Source organism: Schistocerca piceifrons, chromosome 5 (assembly GCF_021461385.2).
Source record: "Schistocerca piceifrons isolate TAMUIC-IGC-003096 chromosome 5, iqSchPice1.1, whole genome shotgun sequence".
Taxonomy (NCBI): Eukaryota; Metazoa; Arthropoda; class Insecta; order Orthoptera; family Acrididae; genus Schistocerca; species Schistocerca piceifrons.
In genome coordinates, this window is record NC_060142.1 from 661,249,660 (window position 1) to 661,267,991 (window position 18,332).

Consider the following 18,332-nt stretch of genomic DNA (forward strand, 5'->3'; position numbering starts at 1 on the left):
TACTGATAGGGATAGTTAGCAAATGAAAGATATTAGTAGAGAACAAACAATGTATTTACCTTGATATCATCATATATAAATATAGCAGTTCATGACAAATTACAAATCTCCGCCATCTCTCTCCCCACATCCACCACTGCTGGCGGCTCACCTCCAACTGCGCAACGCTACGCGCTGTTCACAGCCAGCTGCCTAACACTACAATGGCGAGTATTACAACAATGCAAAGCAGCCACAGACTGCACACAGCACAGCCAGTGATTTTCATATTGAGCGCTACGTAACGTTGCCAATAAGAAAACATAAACAGCCTACTTACATAGAGAAAACATAAACAGCCTACTTACATAGAGAAAACATAAACAGCCTACTTACATAGAGAAAACATAAACAGCCTACTTACACATTATTTCTACAAGGACTGCAGTGGGTCTGCACCTCTGGTGGCCCACCAATACCACAATCTCTACCAGGACTACAGTGGGTCTGCACCTCTGGTGGCCCACCAATACCGTAATCTCTACCAGGGCTACAGTGGGTCTACTCTGTGATGACCTGCCTACCAATATTCTTCAAAACTTCGAATGACTCTGCTGTGGGTTTGCTCTGTTGTGACCCATTACTTGTCTGCATGTCGAGAGTCAGCACTGTCTTTCCGTTGGAAGGACAACACTACTTCTTCAAGACTGCATGGAAATCCACTACTTCCGTGTGCATTTTCTTTTACTGCTCAGACTTTGAGAAAAACACTGCAATTTTACTGTGATGAATGATCAGGACTGTCTTTATGATGGACTGTGAGAAAATGTTAGCTTTTGACCAACATTGTATCAATAAGTGTGTGCATTTGATATCTTTGTTATTGTAATTATGAAAAATTTTATCAAATCATTATTGGCCACTGCCCAAAAAATTTGTAAAATTTCTTGTGGGGTGCATGGGGGCTATGTAAGTAGGCTGTTTATGTTTTCTTATTGGCAACGTTACGCAGCGCTCTGTATGAAAATCACTGGCTGTGCTGTGTGAAGTCTGTGGCTAGTTTGCATTGTTGTCTGCCATTGTAGTGTTGGGTAGCGGCAGCTGGATGTGAACAGCGCGTAGCGTTGCGCAGTTGGAGGTGAGCCGCCAGCAGTGGTGGATGTGGGGAGAGAAATGGCGGAGTTTTGAAATTTGTAAAACTGGATGTCATGAACTGCTATGTATATTATGATTTTTCAACACTATTAAGGTAAATACATTGTTTGTTCTCTATTAAAATCTTTCATTTGCTAACTATGCCTATCAGTAGTTAGTGCCTTCCGTAGTTTGAATCTTTTATTTAGCTGGCAGTAGTGGCGCCCGCTGTATTGCAGTAGTTCGAGTAACGAAGATTTTTGTGAGGTAAGTGATTTGTGAAAGGTATAGGTTAACGTTAGTCAGGGCCATTCTTTTGTAGGGATTTTTGAAAGTCAGATTGCGTTGCGCTAAAAATATTGTGTGTCAGTTTAAGCACAGTCATGTATAATTGTTCTAAGGGGACGTTTCAAAATGTAAAATATCTGTGTAACAAAACATTTTGACAACAAACTGTTGTAACTCTTCAGGCTTCCCCGGCGAGTTCTTGACATGTCGAATAATCGGGTCTACTGCCGGATGTTTGTGTCGCTCTGGCACAATATTTCGGCCACGTAACTCGTTGCCTTCTTCAGGTGCTACCTGAGACTGCTATATTGGAGGATCTAGTCCAGTATTTATGCCCAGACGGCGCTGGGTGCTCTCTCTGCCATCCGCGCCCGCCTGGCGCTGCTTGTAATGTGTTGTCTCTTCCCCGGTGCTCCCTCGGACGTCTGCGCCCGACTTGGTCGCCATCTGTGGCAGCTGTCTAAGGCCTGTCCTGTGTCGGGCATTCCGTTCGCGGTCCGCGCCCGCCAGGTGCTGCTCCTGAGGTTTTAACCCTTCCCTGGTCCTCCCACGGACGTCTGCGCCTGGCTCGTCCACCATCTGTGGTCGTGACAGCTGTATGGGGCCGGACCCGCGTTTGGCGTTCTGTTCATGGTCGGCGCCCGCTTGGCACTGCTCCTGAGGTGATGGCACTTCCCTGGTGCTCCCACAGACGTCCACACCCCGCTCGTCCACCATCTGTTGTCGTGACAGCTGTCTGGGGCCGGACCTGCGTTTGGCGCTCCGTTCATGGTCCGCGCCCGCTTGGCACTGCTCCTGAGGTCATGGCACTTCCCTGGTGCTCCCACAGACGTCCGCGCCCGGCTCGTCCACCATCTGTGGTCGTGACAGCTGTCTGTGGCCGGACCCGCGTTTGGCGTTCCATTCATGGTCCGCGCCCGCTTGGCACTGCTCCTGAGGTGATGGCACTTCCCTGCTGCTCCCACAGAAGTCCCCGCCCAGCTCGTGCACCATCCGTGGTCGTGACAGCTGTCTGGGGCCGGACCCGCGTTTGGCGTTCCGTTCGAGGTCCGCACCCACTTGGCGCTGTTCCTGAGTTGAAGGCACTTCTCTGGTGCTCCCACAGACTTCCGCGCCCGGCTCGTCCACCATCTGTCGTCGTGACAGCTGTCTGGGGCCGGACCCGCGTTTGGCGTTCCGTTCATGGTCCGCGACCGCTTGGCACTGCTCCTGAGGCCATGGCACTTCCCTGGTGCTCCCACAGCCATCCGCGCCCGGCTCGTCCACCATCTGTGGTCGTGACAGCTGTCTGGGGCCGGACCCGCGTTTGGGGTTCCATTCATGGTCCGCGCCCGCTTGGCACTGCTCCTGAGGTGATGGCACTTCCCTGGTGCTCCCATGGACATCTGCGCCCGGCTCGTCCACCATCTGTGGTCGTGACAGATGTCTGGGGCCGGACCCGCGTTTGGCGTTCCGTTCATGGTCCGCGCCCGCTTGGCACTGCTCCTGAGGTGATGGCACTTCCCTGGTGCTCCCACAGACGTCCGCGCCCGGCTCGTCCACCATCTGTGGTCGTGACAGCTGTCTGGAGCCGGACCGGCGTTTGGCATTCCGTTCATGGTCCGCGCCCGCTTGATACTGCTCCTGAGGTGATGGCACTTCCCTGGTGCTCTCACAGACGTCCGCGCCCGTCTCGTCCACCATCTGTGGTCGTGACAGCTGTCTGGGGCCGGACCGCGTTTGGCGTCTGTTTATGGTCCGCGCCCGCTTGGCGCTGCTCCTGAGGTGTTGGCACTTCCCTGGTGTTCCCACGCACGTCCGCGCCCGCCTCGTCCAACATCTGCAGTTGTGGCAGCTGCCTGAGGCCCGTCTCGAGTCGGGCGCTCCGTTCGTGGTCCACGGCCGCCTGGCGCTGCTCCTGAGGTGCTGGCACTTCCCTGGTGCTCCGACGGTCGTGCGGCTGTCAGAGTCGCGTCCTGCATCGGTAGTCTCAGGTAGCACCTAAAGAAGGCAACGAGTTACGCGGCCGAAATATTGTGCCAGAGCGAAACAAACATCCTGCAGTAGACCCGATTATTCGACATGACAACAAACTGTTGTTACAATATTGTTATAACATATCAATGCTCATACAGTAAAAATTTTATCTCTCTGTCTCCAGCAGTTTGTGAGAAAATGTTCTCTATAGTGGTCGTATTTTAGCTTTCTGTATCCCCTTAAAGTGATATTTGTCATTAAATCGTTTTCTTTGAGGTAATCAATAATAGTAATTAACAGTAATAATAAATGCAGCTGTGGGATTAAGAAGTTCCTAGTGAGCAGCCGCACCTTGTGCATGTGTGCTGCAGGTACAGGAAGGCGAGCGCTCGCAGGTCCCGCAGCCGCGCCGTCAGCCGCTGGTCGGTGGACGACGGATACGTCACCGGTAACGACGAGGACAGCGACGAGGCCGGCGACGACGAGGCGGTGTACCCCAGGCGGACCAGCGCCGCGGGCGCCATGGCCGGGCTCGACTTCATGCTCACCACCGACGAGCAAGATGTCGACGCCTCCTGCCGCTGGCCCGTCCAGGGCTTCAAGGCACCGACCCATTTATTTCCGTAGAAACTACCGCAAATACAGCAAGCACAGTAACGCAGCTGAACAGAGCTACGTGTTATCATTTTACTATACGGTCACATTGTCGTTAATCACTTCTGTGAACGACGAATAAGGGACTGCATGCTGGCTTTGCGAAAACCTGAACTTCTTCAGACGAGGCACTGGCTTGCACCTTTGAGTATAGCAACTGGGTCTGGAGAAGCTCACGCATGCGCGTCCCAAGGAACTACATAGTAATCCGGAATAACACCGCCTTTGCAATGTATTTATCCGACGACACCGGGCAACTGACTTTCAAGTAAAACGTCTCAACTCTACGGCAATATACTGGGTGATCAAAAAGTCAGTATAAATTTGAAAACTGAATTAATCACGGAATAATGTAGATAGAGAGGTAAAAATTGACACACATGCTTGGAATGTCATGGGGTTTTATTAGAACCAAAAAAACCAAGTTCATAAAATGTCTGACAGATGGCGCTGGACAGCAAAACGTCACTGCGAATGACAATAGTCATGCTTGGCCTCCCAGGTCCCCAGACCTCAGTACGTGCGAATATAGGCTTTGGGGTTACCTGAAGTCGCAAGTGTATTGTCATCGACCGACATCTCTAGGGATGCTGAAAGACAACATCCGACGCCAGTGCCTCACCATAACTCCAGACATGCTTTACAGTGCTGTTCACAACATTATTCCTCGACTATAGCTATTGTTGAGGAATGATGGTGGACATATTGAGCATTTCCTGTAAAGAACATCATCTTCGCTTTGGCTTACTTCGTTATGCTAATTATTGGTATTCTGATCAGGTGAAGCGCCATCTGTCGGACATTTTTTGAACTTTTGTATTTTTTGGTTCTAATAAACCCCCATGTCATTCCAAGCATGTGTGTCAATTTGTACCTCTCTATCTACATTATTCCGTGATTTATTCAGTTTTCAAATTTATACTGACTTTTTGATCACTCGGTAGATTGAAGAGGCAAAGAAACTGGTACACCTGCCTATTATCGCGTAGGCCCCAGCGAGCACGTAGAAGTGCCGCGACACCACAGGGCATGGACTCGACTAATGTCTGAAGTAGTGCCGGAGGGAATTGACGCCATGAATCCTGCAGGGCTGTTCAAAAATCCGTAAGAGTACGAGGGGTGGAGATCTGAACAGCACGTCACAAGGCATCCCTGATATGTTCCATAATGCTCATGTCTGGGGAGTTTGGTGGCCAGCGGAATTGTTTTAACTTAGAAGAGCGTTCCTGGAGACACTCTGCAGCACTTATAGACGTGTGGGATGTTGCATTTCCCTGCTGGAATTGCCGCAGTCCGTCGGAATGCACAATGCACATGAATGGATGCAGGTGATCAGCCAGAGTGATTACGTACGTGTCACCTGTCAGTGTCGTGTCTAGACATATCAGGGGTTCCATATCACTCCAACTGCACACGCTCCACACCATTATAGAGCCTCCACCAGCTTGAAAAGCCTCCTGCTGACATGCAGGGTCCATGGAGTCATGAGGTTGTCTCCATACCCGTACACGTCCATCCGCTCGATACAATTTGAAACGAGACTCGTCCGACCAGGCAACATGTTTCGAGTCATCAACAGTCCAAGGCCAGTATTTACGGGCCCAGTCGAGGCGTAAAGCTTTGTGTCGTGCAGTCACTGCAGCCATCATGGCTACACAAGTGGGCCTTCGGCTCCGAAAGCCCACATCGATGATGTACCGTTGAATAGGTTCGCACGCTGTTGATTACCAGCACTGAAATCCACAGCAATTTGCGAAAGGGTTGCACTTCTGCCACGTTGAGCGATTCTCTTCAGTCGTCGTTGGTCCTGTTCTTGCAGGCTCTTTTTCGGCCGCAGTGATGTCAGAGATCTGATGTTTTAGCGGATTACAGATATTCATGGTACACTTGTGAAATGGTCGAACGGGGAAATTCGCACTTTATCGCTACCTCGGAGATGCCGTGTCCCATCGCTCGTGCGCCGACTATAGCACCACGTTCAAAGTTACTTAAATCTTGACAACCTGCCAGTGTAGCAGCAGTAATCGATCTAACAAATGTTTCAGACACTTGTTGTCTTATACAGGGTGGTCCGTTGATCGTGGCCGGGGTAAATATCTCACGAAATAAGCATCAAACGAAAAAACTACAAAGAACGAAACTCGTCTAGCTTGAGGGGGAAACCAGATGGCGATATGGTTGGCCCGCTAGACGGCGCTGCCATAGGTCAAACGGATATCAACAACTTTTTTTTTTAAATAGGAACACCCGTTTTTATTACATATTCGTGTAGTACGTAAAGAAATGTGAATGTTTTAGTTTGACCACTTTTTTCGCTTTGTGATAGATGGCGCTGTAATAGTCACAAACGTATAACTACGTGATATCACTTAACACTCCGCCAGTGTGGACGGTATTTGCTTCGTGATACATTACCCGTGATAAAATGGACCGTTTACCAATTGCGGAAAAGGTCGATATCGTGTTGATGTATGGCTATTGTGATCAAAATGCCCAACGGGCGTGTGCTATGTATGCTGCTCGGTATCCTGGACGACATCATCCAAGTATCCATACCGTTCGCCGGATAGTTACGTTATTTAAGGAAACAGGAAGTGTTCAGCCACATCTTGAACGTCAACCACGACCTGCAACAAATTATGATGCCCAAGTAGGTCTATTTGCTGCTGTCTTGGCTAATCCGCACATCAGTAGCAGACAAATTGCGCGAGAATCGGGAGTCTCAAAAACGTCGGTGTTGAGAATGCTACATCAACATTGATTGCACCCGTACCATATTTCTATGCAACAGGAATTGAATGGCGACGACTTTCAACGTCGTGTACCGTTCTGCCACTGGGCACAAGAGAAATTACGGGACGATGACAGATTTTTTACACGCGTTCTATTTAGCGACGAAGTGTCATTCACCAACAGCGGTAACGTAAACCGGCATAATAGGCACTATTTGGCAACGGAAAATCCACGATGGCTGTGACAAGTGGAACATCAGCGACCTTGGCGGGTTAATGTATGGTGCGGCATTATCGGAGGAAGGATAATTGGCCCCCATTTTATCGATGGCAATCTAAATGGTGCAATGTATACTGATTTCCTACGTAATTTTCTACCGATATTACTACAAGATGTTGCACTGCATGACAGAATGGCAATGTACTTCCAACATGATGGATGTTCAGCACATAGCTCGCTTGCGGTTGAAGCGGTATTGAATAGCATATTTCATGACAGGTGGATTGGTCGTCGAAGCACCATACCATGGCCCGCACGTTCACCGGATCTGACGTCCCCGGATTTCTTTCTGTGGGGAAAGTTGAAGGATATTTGCTATCGTGATCCACCGACAACGCCTGACAACATGCGTCAGCGCACTGTCAATGCATGTGCGAACATTACGGAAGGCGAACTACTAGCAGTTGAGAGGAATATCGTTACACGTATTGCCAAATGCATTGAGGTTGATGGACATCATTTTGAGCATTTATTGCATTAATGTGGTATTTACAGGTAATGACACTGTAACAGCATGGGTTCTCAGAAATGATAAGTTCACAAAGGTACATGTATCACATTGGAACAACCGAAATAAAATGTTCAAATTTTTTTTTTTTCTGTATTGTGATTTCATTCCCCTGCCCCATAGGGGCAGGGGAGGGCTGTCAGCAGCACAATCCGCCGCTCTTCAGCCGAGTGACATGACAACTAAAACAAGAATAAAATAATACATACATAAGGAGGTAAAAAAGGGGAACATAAAACAGAGTAAGGGGAGAAAATGGAGGTAAAGATACACTGACATGTAGACGTTCATTGGGGACAGTTAAAAAAGTCACCAGGAAGTTAAAAAACGCAGTTGGCGACTCTTAAAACACAGAGAAGACACTGGATGCGCATGCACAGGTTAAAAGTTGGCCACAGTATTATAAACACTCCAAAACAACACACTTAAAACCCACTTGGAGCACACACGATGAAGAATAAAACTACCAGGTGGGACCTGCCGAGGGAAAGGTCAGAGAGGATGGAAAAGGAGGGGAGAGCATGGGGCAGCTGGGGAAGCGGCGGGATGAAGAGAGGAGGGGCAACCGTGGGTTCACGAAGAGGCAGGAGACACATGGGGCGGGAGAGGAAAAGGGAAGACAGGGCAGGAGGGAGCGCAGAGACACTGAAAGAAGGCACAAGAGATGGAGGGGGAGTAGGAGGGGAAATCCGCTCAGAAGGAGGGAGGGGGAGGAGAGGGAGCCCTGAGGAGGAGGCAGGAAGAGGGGGTTAGAGTTGGTAGGAAGGGTAGATGTCAGGGCGAAGCTCATCATCCGGGAGTGGTAGACGGTGGAAGTTGTGTTGGGAAAGGAGATGGAGGGTGTGGAGATGGAGAGAGGGAGGGACACAACGGTAAAGGCGCGGCAACTGGTTGGGAGCGGAGAGGAAGGGAGACACCAGGGGGTGAGGAAATGTTCAAACGTACCCACGTTCTGTATTTTAATTTAAAAAACCTACCAGTTACCAACTGTTCGTATAAAATTGTGAGCCATATGTTTGTGACTATTACAGCGCCATCTATCACAAAGCGAAAAAAAAGTGGTCCAACTAAAACATTCATATTTCTTTACCTACTAGACGAATATGTAATAAAAAATGGGGGTTCCTATTTAAAAAAACGCAATTGATATCCGTTTGACCTATGGTAGCGCCGTCTAGCGGGCCAACCATAGCGCCATCTGGTTTCCCCATCAAGCTAGGCAAGTTTCGTTCTTTGTAGTTTTTTCATTTGACGCTTATTTCGTAAGATATTTGGCCCGGTCAGTATCAATGGATCACCCTTTATAGACGTTGCCGACGGCAGCGCCATACTCTATCTGTTTACATACCGCTGTATTAGAATACGCTTGTCTATACCAGTTTCTTTGGCGCTTCAGTGCAGATAATGGATGTACGAGTGCAGGTTGTAGACATATAGTTGACGAAATATAGAAATTTGGGTCTGACCTCGAGGTGTTCTCGGATAGGCTAATGGTAAGGCGAGCGCTCGCAATAAGCGGAAAATCCGAGTTCGAGTGGCGGTAAAGCACAAATTTTCATTGTCGTCATTCCGTTATATAGCTGATAGTAGTTCGTATTCGCAAACTGCGAATACATGTCATGTAAATCTTCAGGTTTTGGCGGCGCAAAGACTGTTCCATTAAGTTTCGGGTGTGCAGCCGCAAGAAATCTCCTTCTTCTAATATTTCGGCTGTATACCGTCCAGTCATCTTCAGCTGGAGAGGCAGTCTAGCGACTCACTCTGAAGATGGCTGGACGGTATACAGCCGAAATATTAGAAGAAGGAGATTTCGTGCGGCTGCACGCCCGAAACTTAATGGAACATTTCATGTAAATTATTCCTCCTGCTCCCTGTGGTATTTTCTGAGGCTGATCAATTTGTACATCGACTCGGAGGGTTTGAACTGATCCATCTGTCGTGTCGATCGATCCCACGACGTCAGCGTTCCATTGAGTACGACCTGAAGAATGAAGGTCGTAGTTTCTACAGCCGAGTCGGATCCTTCTATAAGTGACAAATATCTCTGCCCCATTAGCGGACAAAAAATCAGATCCGCCGTAGCACGATTCGTCGTTTGAAACTACTTACACCCTCGCTATGTATTTTTATTTGCCTAAACATTACTTTGCGTCAACCTGTCTGTGTTTACGTGACTTCCCGCCGTTTAACCGATGCACCTTTGACTGTTGCAATCTTAACTTATCCTTTTTGTCAATATAACACCACACTAGTGGAGTCAGTCTTCCTGTGTTGGTTAGTTTGTTGATTTGGGGGAGGGAACCAACAGCGAGGTCCTCGGTTCCATCGGATGGGGAAGGAAGTCGCCCGTGCCTCGAAGAAACCATCCCGGCATTTGCATGAAGCGACTTAGGGAAATCACGGAAAACGTCTTTCAGGGTGGCCGGGCGCGTGTTTGAACCTGTTCCTGTGTTAATAAGTGGCTTGATCTATCGGCCACGATGTATAGCACATATCAGAAAGTCATTTTCGACCTCATTTTCGGTGAAACTAACAGGAATCCCTGCCTCGGGCAGGGAGTAGAGGGTGTGGTGGCACGTACGTCCCAGTACTCGTTTAACGATCTGCCAGGTTGCCTGCTGCTCGCATTATCTTTTCTTCTATTGCGGCAACCTCTCGATTCGTGACCCTGTATCCCACAATTGTAGCAAATTTATTTCTGCTTACAGTCTTTACGTTTGTGACCAGGCTTCTTAGATCAGTAACATTCACCATCTGCGTTGAATAAGCTACTCTCTCCTTTTCGCATATCATTCGGCCATCTTAGTGCATCCTTAAAGCCAACAGCTGCTTGTACTGTTCCTGAAAGCTATTATATAGCGCTAGTTGGACTACTTTACTTAGTTCCTCCCCGCACAACCCATGGATGAATGTGTCTAAAGCTCTCTGATCGGCTTCAAACACCTGTATGCGGTTCTTGTTCTCGGCTTCTATCAACTCGTATATTTCAGCGTTAACGCTTCGAATTCTGTCGGCAAACTGCTCAGTAAATTCGTTTAGTCGCATCCGCAGACTATGAAGTTGTTCTCAGTAGAATCTGAGAGAAATTTTTCGTTTGAATCTCTGAACAACTGTCGCTTAGAATTCATTTTAATCTTCTGATTTCACGCAAGTGGGCTCCTCGCTAATGAAACCTTGTATGGCTCCCTGAATTCTTAATTTAGCAACTGATAATCTATCGAATCAGTCCATGAACCCAACAAGGCACCTCCTTCAAGTTTTCGAAAGAATTTTTTGTACTTCTTCCTCTGTTTTCCTACTAAACCCCGGTATTGTTGGGAATAATGAGAAATTCTTCATGGGACCAGAACTTCAAGTGCATTTGATCACTCATGTTGAAGGCTGCGCTCACTTTTCACTGTTTTTCCACTGAATTTCGTTTCGCAACTCGTTTACGACGGTTTGGTGATCGACCGCGTTACTAGGATTAGATTCTGAAACTTCCTGGCAGATTAAAACTGTGTGCCGGACCGAGACTCGAATTCGGGACCTTAGCCTTTCGCGGGCAAGTGCTCTACCAACTGAGCTCCCAAGCTCGACTCACGCCCCGTCCTTACAGCTTTACTTCCACCAGTACCTCGTCTCCTACTTTCAAAATTTCACAGAAGCTCTCCTGCGAACCTTGCAGAACTAGCACTCCTGGAAGAAAGGATATTGCGGAGACATGGCTTAGTCACAGCCTGGGGGATGTTTCCAGAATGAGATTTTCACTCTTCATCGGAGTGTGCACTAATATGAAACTTCCCGGCAGATTAAAACTGTGTGCCAGACCGAGACTCGAACTCTGGACTTTTGCCTTTCGCGGGCAAGTGCTCTACCAACTGAGCTACCCTAGCACGACTCATGCCCCCTTCTCACAGCTTTACTTCCACCAGTACCTCGTCTCCTACTTTCCAAACTTCACAGAAGCTCTCCTGCGAACCTTGCAGAACTAGCACCCCTGGAAGAAAGGCAAAGGTCCCGAGTTCGAGTCTCGGTCCGGCACACAGTTTTAATCTGCCAGGAAGTTTCATATCAGCGCACACTCCGCCGCAGAGTGAAAATCTCATTCCACGATTAGATTCTGTCGTACAGGTTAATATACGCCGACAAATCCACTCTAGTACAGTAACCTGAATTCCAGCGTTGGACGACCTCGTGTTGTCGGATGACGTCGAAGCTCCTGCAGATGCTGCTGCTGTTTCTCCATGGGATGACGGAAGGAACTTGGAATTCTCGAGAATTCACACATCGCTGCACCTCCTCAGGACTGTAGGATTTCCTTAATTGATGCCCACGCTGACACCACTTCTATGAGGCAATTACGGGTGTTGTGTCCACGACTGAGGACATCCTTTGGTATTTGTCAGGATTATCCAGGCACTTGATCCATAGGATACATAAATACGCGACACCGAGTTATTTATTTGCATCACTTTATTTCCATAAGAACACTTGCACTGATCAGCTACAACACTACGACCACCTACCTAATAGATGGTGTGCCCACCTTTGGCCCGGACAACAGCGGCGACACGTCGTGCGATGGAAGCAATGTTGGCTTGGTACGTCGCTGGAGGGACTCGGCACCACAACTGCACACACAAACCACCTAATTACCCTAAATTCCGGGGAGAGGCGCGATGATCGCTGACGACACGTTCAATCACACAACAGGTGTGCTCCATCGGGTTGGGGGGAGGGAGGGGGGCAACAAATCAATTGGACACTGCCACTGTATTCCTCGAACCACTACATCGAGCTCCTGGCGTTGTGACATAGCGCATTATCTTGCTGAAAAATGCCACTGCAGTCGGGAAACACGATCGTCATGAAGTGGTGTACGTGGTCTGCCACCAGTGTACCCTGGTCATCATGGTGCCTTGCACGAGCTCTACTGGACCCACGGATGACCACGTGAATGTTCCCCAGAGCATAATAGAGCTTGTCTGCATCTCACAGTACATGTCAAGGTGCTGTTCCCCTGGAAGACGAAGGACTTGCGCCCTCGCATCGGCATGATGAGAAGTTACCGGGATTCATTAGACCATGCAATGCTCTGACACTGGCCAAACGTCCAGTCCGATGGTTCACGTGCCCATTTCAGTCACAGTTGCCTATGTCGGGGTGTTAAGATTGGCACATGTGTGGGTCGTCTGCAGTGAGGGCCAATCGTCAGGAGTGTTAGGTGCAGTGTGTATTCAGACACACTTGTACCCTGCCCAGCATTTAATTCTGATATCAGTTCCGCCACAGTTCGCCGCCTGTCCTGTTTTACCAGTCTGCCCAGCCTACGACGTCCGACATCTATAATGAGGGGTGACCGCCTAACACCACGACGCATGGATGTGGTTTCACCTCGGTTTCGCCACGTGCTGAAGACACACACCACAGCACTCCTCGAACACCCGACAGGTCGCACAGTTTCCGAAATGCTCGTGCTGAGCCCCCAGGCCATCACAGTCTACCCTCTGTCAAACTCAGATAGATCGCATACCTTCCCCATTCTACACACGGACAGCACGCTCACTGATACCACTTCAACCGCTGAGAGCCGAAAAAGACGTAAAGCTGAGATGCGGCAATTCATCCTCGAGCTCCCATAAACCAGACCTGGACGATACAAGCTGTGTGCTTTCTATCGTTTTGAAACATTTTGTCACCATTGGGAAGTAAATGTCGTACCATGGGTGGAACCTGTTCAGCCAAAATGGTCATATTATCCTGCGACCTTGCTGAGTACTCATGAAGCCATGGAAAACCACGATACGGCTGTCCAAATCATTACCGAACGCCCTCCATGTTTTACATTTCGGACGTAAACTCGCCGAGAAGTTAGTGTGAAACAAGACTAGCCTGCGCAAATAGCATTCTCTCAGTGTTCCTTACTTCAGATTCTGCGGTTTCAGCGTCACTTCACGTTTTCCTGTTAGGGGCATCTGCATCACTGATGAATGAAACTGGAACTCCAGCACCCCCTGCAATTCTCGGCCTATGGAGCTACCTTCGTGTTGCTTCGGTGCTGACGCCTTCGCGAGTGACTTTCGCAGATGTCCTCCTCTTATTTTCTGCCACGTTCCTCTTCAGTGCACTCCCGATCCCACCCGATCTCACCTTACGATCATACAGAACATCTAACATTTCCTGTCCTCACTCTACAGTTTTCAGTTCAGGTCAACCATTTTTCAGTGCATGTTGTTGTTGTTGTTGTTGTGGTCTTCAGTCCTGTGACTGGTTTGATGCAGCTCTCCATGCTACTCTATCCTGTGCAAGCTTCTTCATCTCCCAGTACCTACTGCAACCTACATCCTTCTGAATCTGTTTACTGTATTCATCTCTTGGTCTCCCTCTACGATTTTTACCCTCCACGCTGCCCTCCAGTAGTAAACTGGTGATCCCTTGATGCCTCAGAATATGTCCTACCAACCGATCCCTTCTTCTAGTCAAGTTGTGCCACAAACTTCTCTTCTCCCCAATCCTATTCAGTACTTCCTCATTAGTTATGTGATCTACCCATCTAATCTTCAGCATTCTTCTGTAGCACCACATTTCGAAAGCTTCTATTCTCTTCTTGTCCAAACTATTTATCGTCCATGTTTCACTTCCATACATGGCTACACTTCCTACAAATACATTCAGGGAAGACTTCCTGACCTATAAATCTATACTCGATCTTTACAAATTTCCCTTCTTCAGAAACGCTTTTAATGCCATTGCCAGTCTACATGTTATATCCTCTCTACTTCGACAATCATCAGTTATTTTGCTCCCCAAATAGCAAAACTCCTTTACTACTTTAAGTGTCTCATTTCCTAATCTAATTCCCTCAGCATCACCCGACTTAATTCGACTACATTCCATTATCTTCGTTTTGCTTTTGTTGACGTTCATCTTATATACTCCTTTCAAGACACTGTCCATTCCATTCAACTGCTCTTCCAAGTCCTTTGCTGTCTCTGACAGAATTACAATGTCATCGGCAAACCTCAAAGTTTTTATTTCTTCTCCATGGATTTTAATACCTACTCCGAATTTTTCTTTTGTTTCCTTTACTGCTTGCTCAATATACAGATTGAACAACATCGGGGAGAGGCTACAACCCTGTCTTACTCCCTTCCCAACCACTGCTTCCCTTTCATGTCCCTCGACTCTTATAACTGCCATCTGGTTTCTGTACAAATTGTAAATAGCCTTTCGCTCCCTGTATTTTACCCCTGCCACCTTTAGAATTTGAAAGAGAGTATTCCAGTCAACATTGTCAAAAGCGTTCTCTAAGTCTACAAATGCTAGAAACGTAGGTTTGCCTTTCCTTAATCTTTCTTCTAAGATAAGTCGTAAGGTCAGTATTGCCACACGTGTTCCAGTGTTTCTACGGAATCCAAACTGATCTTCCCCGAGCTTGGCTTCTACTAGTTTTTCCATTCGTCTGTAAAGAATTCGTGTTAGTATTTTGCAGCTGTGACTTATTAAACTGATAGTTCGGTAATTTTCACATCTGTCAGCACCTGCTTTCTTTGAGATTGGAATTATTATATTCTTCTTGAAGTCTGAGGGTATTTCGCCTGTTTCATACATCTTGCTCACCAGATGGTAGAGTTTTGTCACGACTGGCTCTCCCAAGGCCGTCAGTAGTTCCAATGGAATGTTGTCTACTCCGGGGGCCTTGTTTCGACTCAGGTATTTCAGTGCTCTGTCAAACTCTTCACGCAGTATCGTATCTCCCATTTCATCTTCATTTACATCCTCTTCCATTTCCATACTATTTTCCTCAAGTACATCGCCCTTGTATAGACCCTCTATATACTCCTTCCACCTTTCTGCTTTCCCTTCTTTGCTTAGAACTGGGTTAGCATCTGAGCTCTTGATATTCATACAAGTCGTTCTCTTATCTCCAAAGGTCTCTTTAATTTTCTTATAGGCATTTTCTATCTTACCCCTAGTGAGATAAGCCGCTACATCCTTACATTTGTCCTCTAGCCATCCCTGCTTAGCCATTTTGCACTTTCTGTCGATCTCATTTTTGAGACGTTTGTATTCCTTTTTGCCTGCTTCATTTACTGCATTTTTATATTTTCTCCTTTCATCAATTAAATTCAATATTTCTTCTGTTACCCAAGGATTTCTACTAGCCCTCGTCTTTTTACCTACTTGATCCTCTGCTGCCTTCACTACTTCATCCCTCAAAGCTACCCATTCTTCTTCTACTGTATTTCTTTTCCTCATTCCTGTCAATTGTTCCCTTATGCTCTCCCTGAAACTCCGTACAACCTCTGGTTCTTTCAGTTTTTCCAGGTCCCATCTCCTTAAATTCCCACCTTTTTGCAGTTTCTTCTGCCCCTGGAAATGCCTTACAACTTAAAACCTGGTTCCTAAATCTCTGTCTTACCATTATATAATCTATCTGATACCTTTTAATATCTCCAGGGTTCTTCCATGTATACAACCTTCTTTTCAGTGCATGTGTAGCACTTAAATTCCGGTTATTCTCTCTTTCTCCATCTTCGTTTTATTAACAAAACGAAAAAAATCAACATTTTGTTTTTAGTACCTTGAAAGAATCTCCTAAAACAAATGTAACTGTTTCCACTTTTTCAATTACTTTGTATAGAGTCAAGCAGTATCATTTTTGTATATGTGAGAGTCCATCGCCGTCCTCATGGGATAAGGCAGCCGAAATAATAATAAATAAAACAAACAGTAAGTGCTGGTCGTCGACGCAGTATATACGAAACAGGGAAAGTGGAGGGGAGGGAAGTTGAAAAGAGAATAAAGCGGAGGAGAAAATGGAGGAAGAGGTATGCTTTGGAGGTGCAACAGAGAAGTGGGCTAGGGATCATTCTGCTCGAATTACTGACATATTCTTGAGGATGTAAATTTGGTTCTTAATCGAGAATAGTTAGAATACGTGACCAGCTGCAGCAATTCGATAAACTCAGTCGCCTCCTGCCTCGAGACTTCTTTGTGTTTAAGGAGATTGTTTCTTAATAATAGCAATCGCCACATCCTTTGGAACGTTACCGCACAAGTTCTTAATATCCAAGGATACCCTTCTAGAGCAGCTCGTAGTTGTTCTGTCTTTAATTTTACTGACAGAAATCATACTGGCACACATCGAGTAGTTGCTGTTGTACACGTACTTTTCACTTGTAATAGGTGAACAAGGACAGAGACACTGTCGAAGAAAAGGAGGCACAGTGGTGGAGTAAGGGACGTGCAGTGTGACGTCACAGATGGACACAGGTTGAAAATTTTATAGTAGGATAAGAAAACATTTTATCAAGATTATTTTATGACCTCCGCTTTGAAAAATTCAAATACACTGGCAGAAAAAAGTCACAACATCAAGAAGGAGTTGTGAGACATAAACGATAGTTGTTAGGAGTGTTTCTACATCTGAAAAATTCTACATTTGAAGAATTCTATTCAAATTTCGCACCAGTGGCAAAAGAGTGACACTAGTAGCGCCTCTATGATGATGAAAATCAGGTTTGCTTTAAATGCACGATGTAACGGTAGTGAGCGTTAGTTACCTTTATCGTGTGTTGATGTTAATCAAGAATGCCTTTAAGGCGACAAAGGAGCTACTATCAACACCCCACTAAGTTTGAACGAGGTCGTGTAATAGGGTTACGAGAAGCTGGATGTTCCTTCTGCGATATTGTATAAAGACTTGCCAGGAATGTAGCCACTGCACATGATTATTGGTAGCGATTGTCGCGAGAATGTAAGGTAACAAGAAGACCAGGCTCCAAACGCCCACGTCATACTTCCAAGGCGGGAGATCATTGTGTTTGGCGTATGGCTCCGGTGAATCGTACTGTACCTGTAGTAGAAATCTGAACAGCAGTTGGCACCACACTGACACAATGAACTGTTACAAATGGGTTACTTTAAGGACACTCCGAGCTAGATGCCTTCCAGCGTCCAATCCACCGACCCCGAACCACAGCCATTGGTGAGTTTAGTGGTTTCAAGCGATAGCTCATTGGAGGGTAGGATGGACGTCGTGTCTTCCGATGAAAGCTGGTTCTGCCTTGATGCCAGTCATGGCCTTGTGTTGGTCAGAAGGAGGCTAGTTGAGGGCCTGAAACCAACCTGTCTGAGTGCTAGACACACTGAACATATACCTGGAGTTGTGGGCTGGGGTGCGATTTCGTGTGACAACAGGAACACTCTCGTGGTTCCAGAATGAGATTTTCACTCTGCAGCGGAGTGTGCGCTGATATGAAACTTCCTGGCAGATAGAGCACTTGCCCGCAAAAGGCAAAGGTCCCGAGTTCGAGTCTCGGTCCGGCACACAGTTCTAATCTGCCAGGAAGTTTCTCTCGTGGTTATCCCACAAACACTGACAGTAAATTGGTACGTCAGGTGATTCGACCTGTTGTGCTGCCTTTCATGAACAACATTCCAGGGGATGTTTTCCAGCAGGATAACAGTCGCCCACATACCTCTGTTGTAACCCGAAATGCTCTACAGAGTATCCACATGTTCCCTTCACATGTTCGATCACCAGATGCGTCTCTAATCGAGCACAGATGGGACATCATTGGACGACAATTCCAGTGTCATCCACAAACAGCGTTGACCATTCCTGTATTGATGGACCAAGTGGAACAGGCATGGAACTCCATCCCACAAACTAACATCTTACAACTGTACAACACAATGCATGTGTTTTCATGCTTGTATTCAACAGTCTGGCCGTTACACTTAATGTACCAGCATTTCACATTTTCAATGGCTTATACCGCAGTTCCATTGGCTTGTGATACTGTAGTGTTAA

General features: G+C 47.0%; 1 protein-coding gene across 1 annotated transcript in view; it reads left to right on the top strand.

Moving 5' to 3' along the window:
- Positions 1-3,879: 3,879 nt before the first annotated feature.
- Positions 3,880-18,332, top strand: part of LOC124799183 (pickpocket protein 28-like) — a 42,620-nt gene continuing 28,167 nt past the window's right edge. Inside the window, exon 1 of the mRNA XM_047262718.1 lies at positions 3,880-3,960. Coding sequence (XP_047118674.1) covers positions 3,880-3,960 — 81 coding nt within the window. The remainder of the gene's footprint in view (positions 3,961-18,332) is intronic.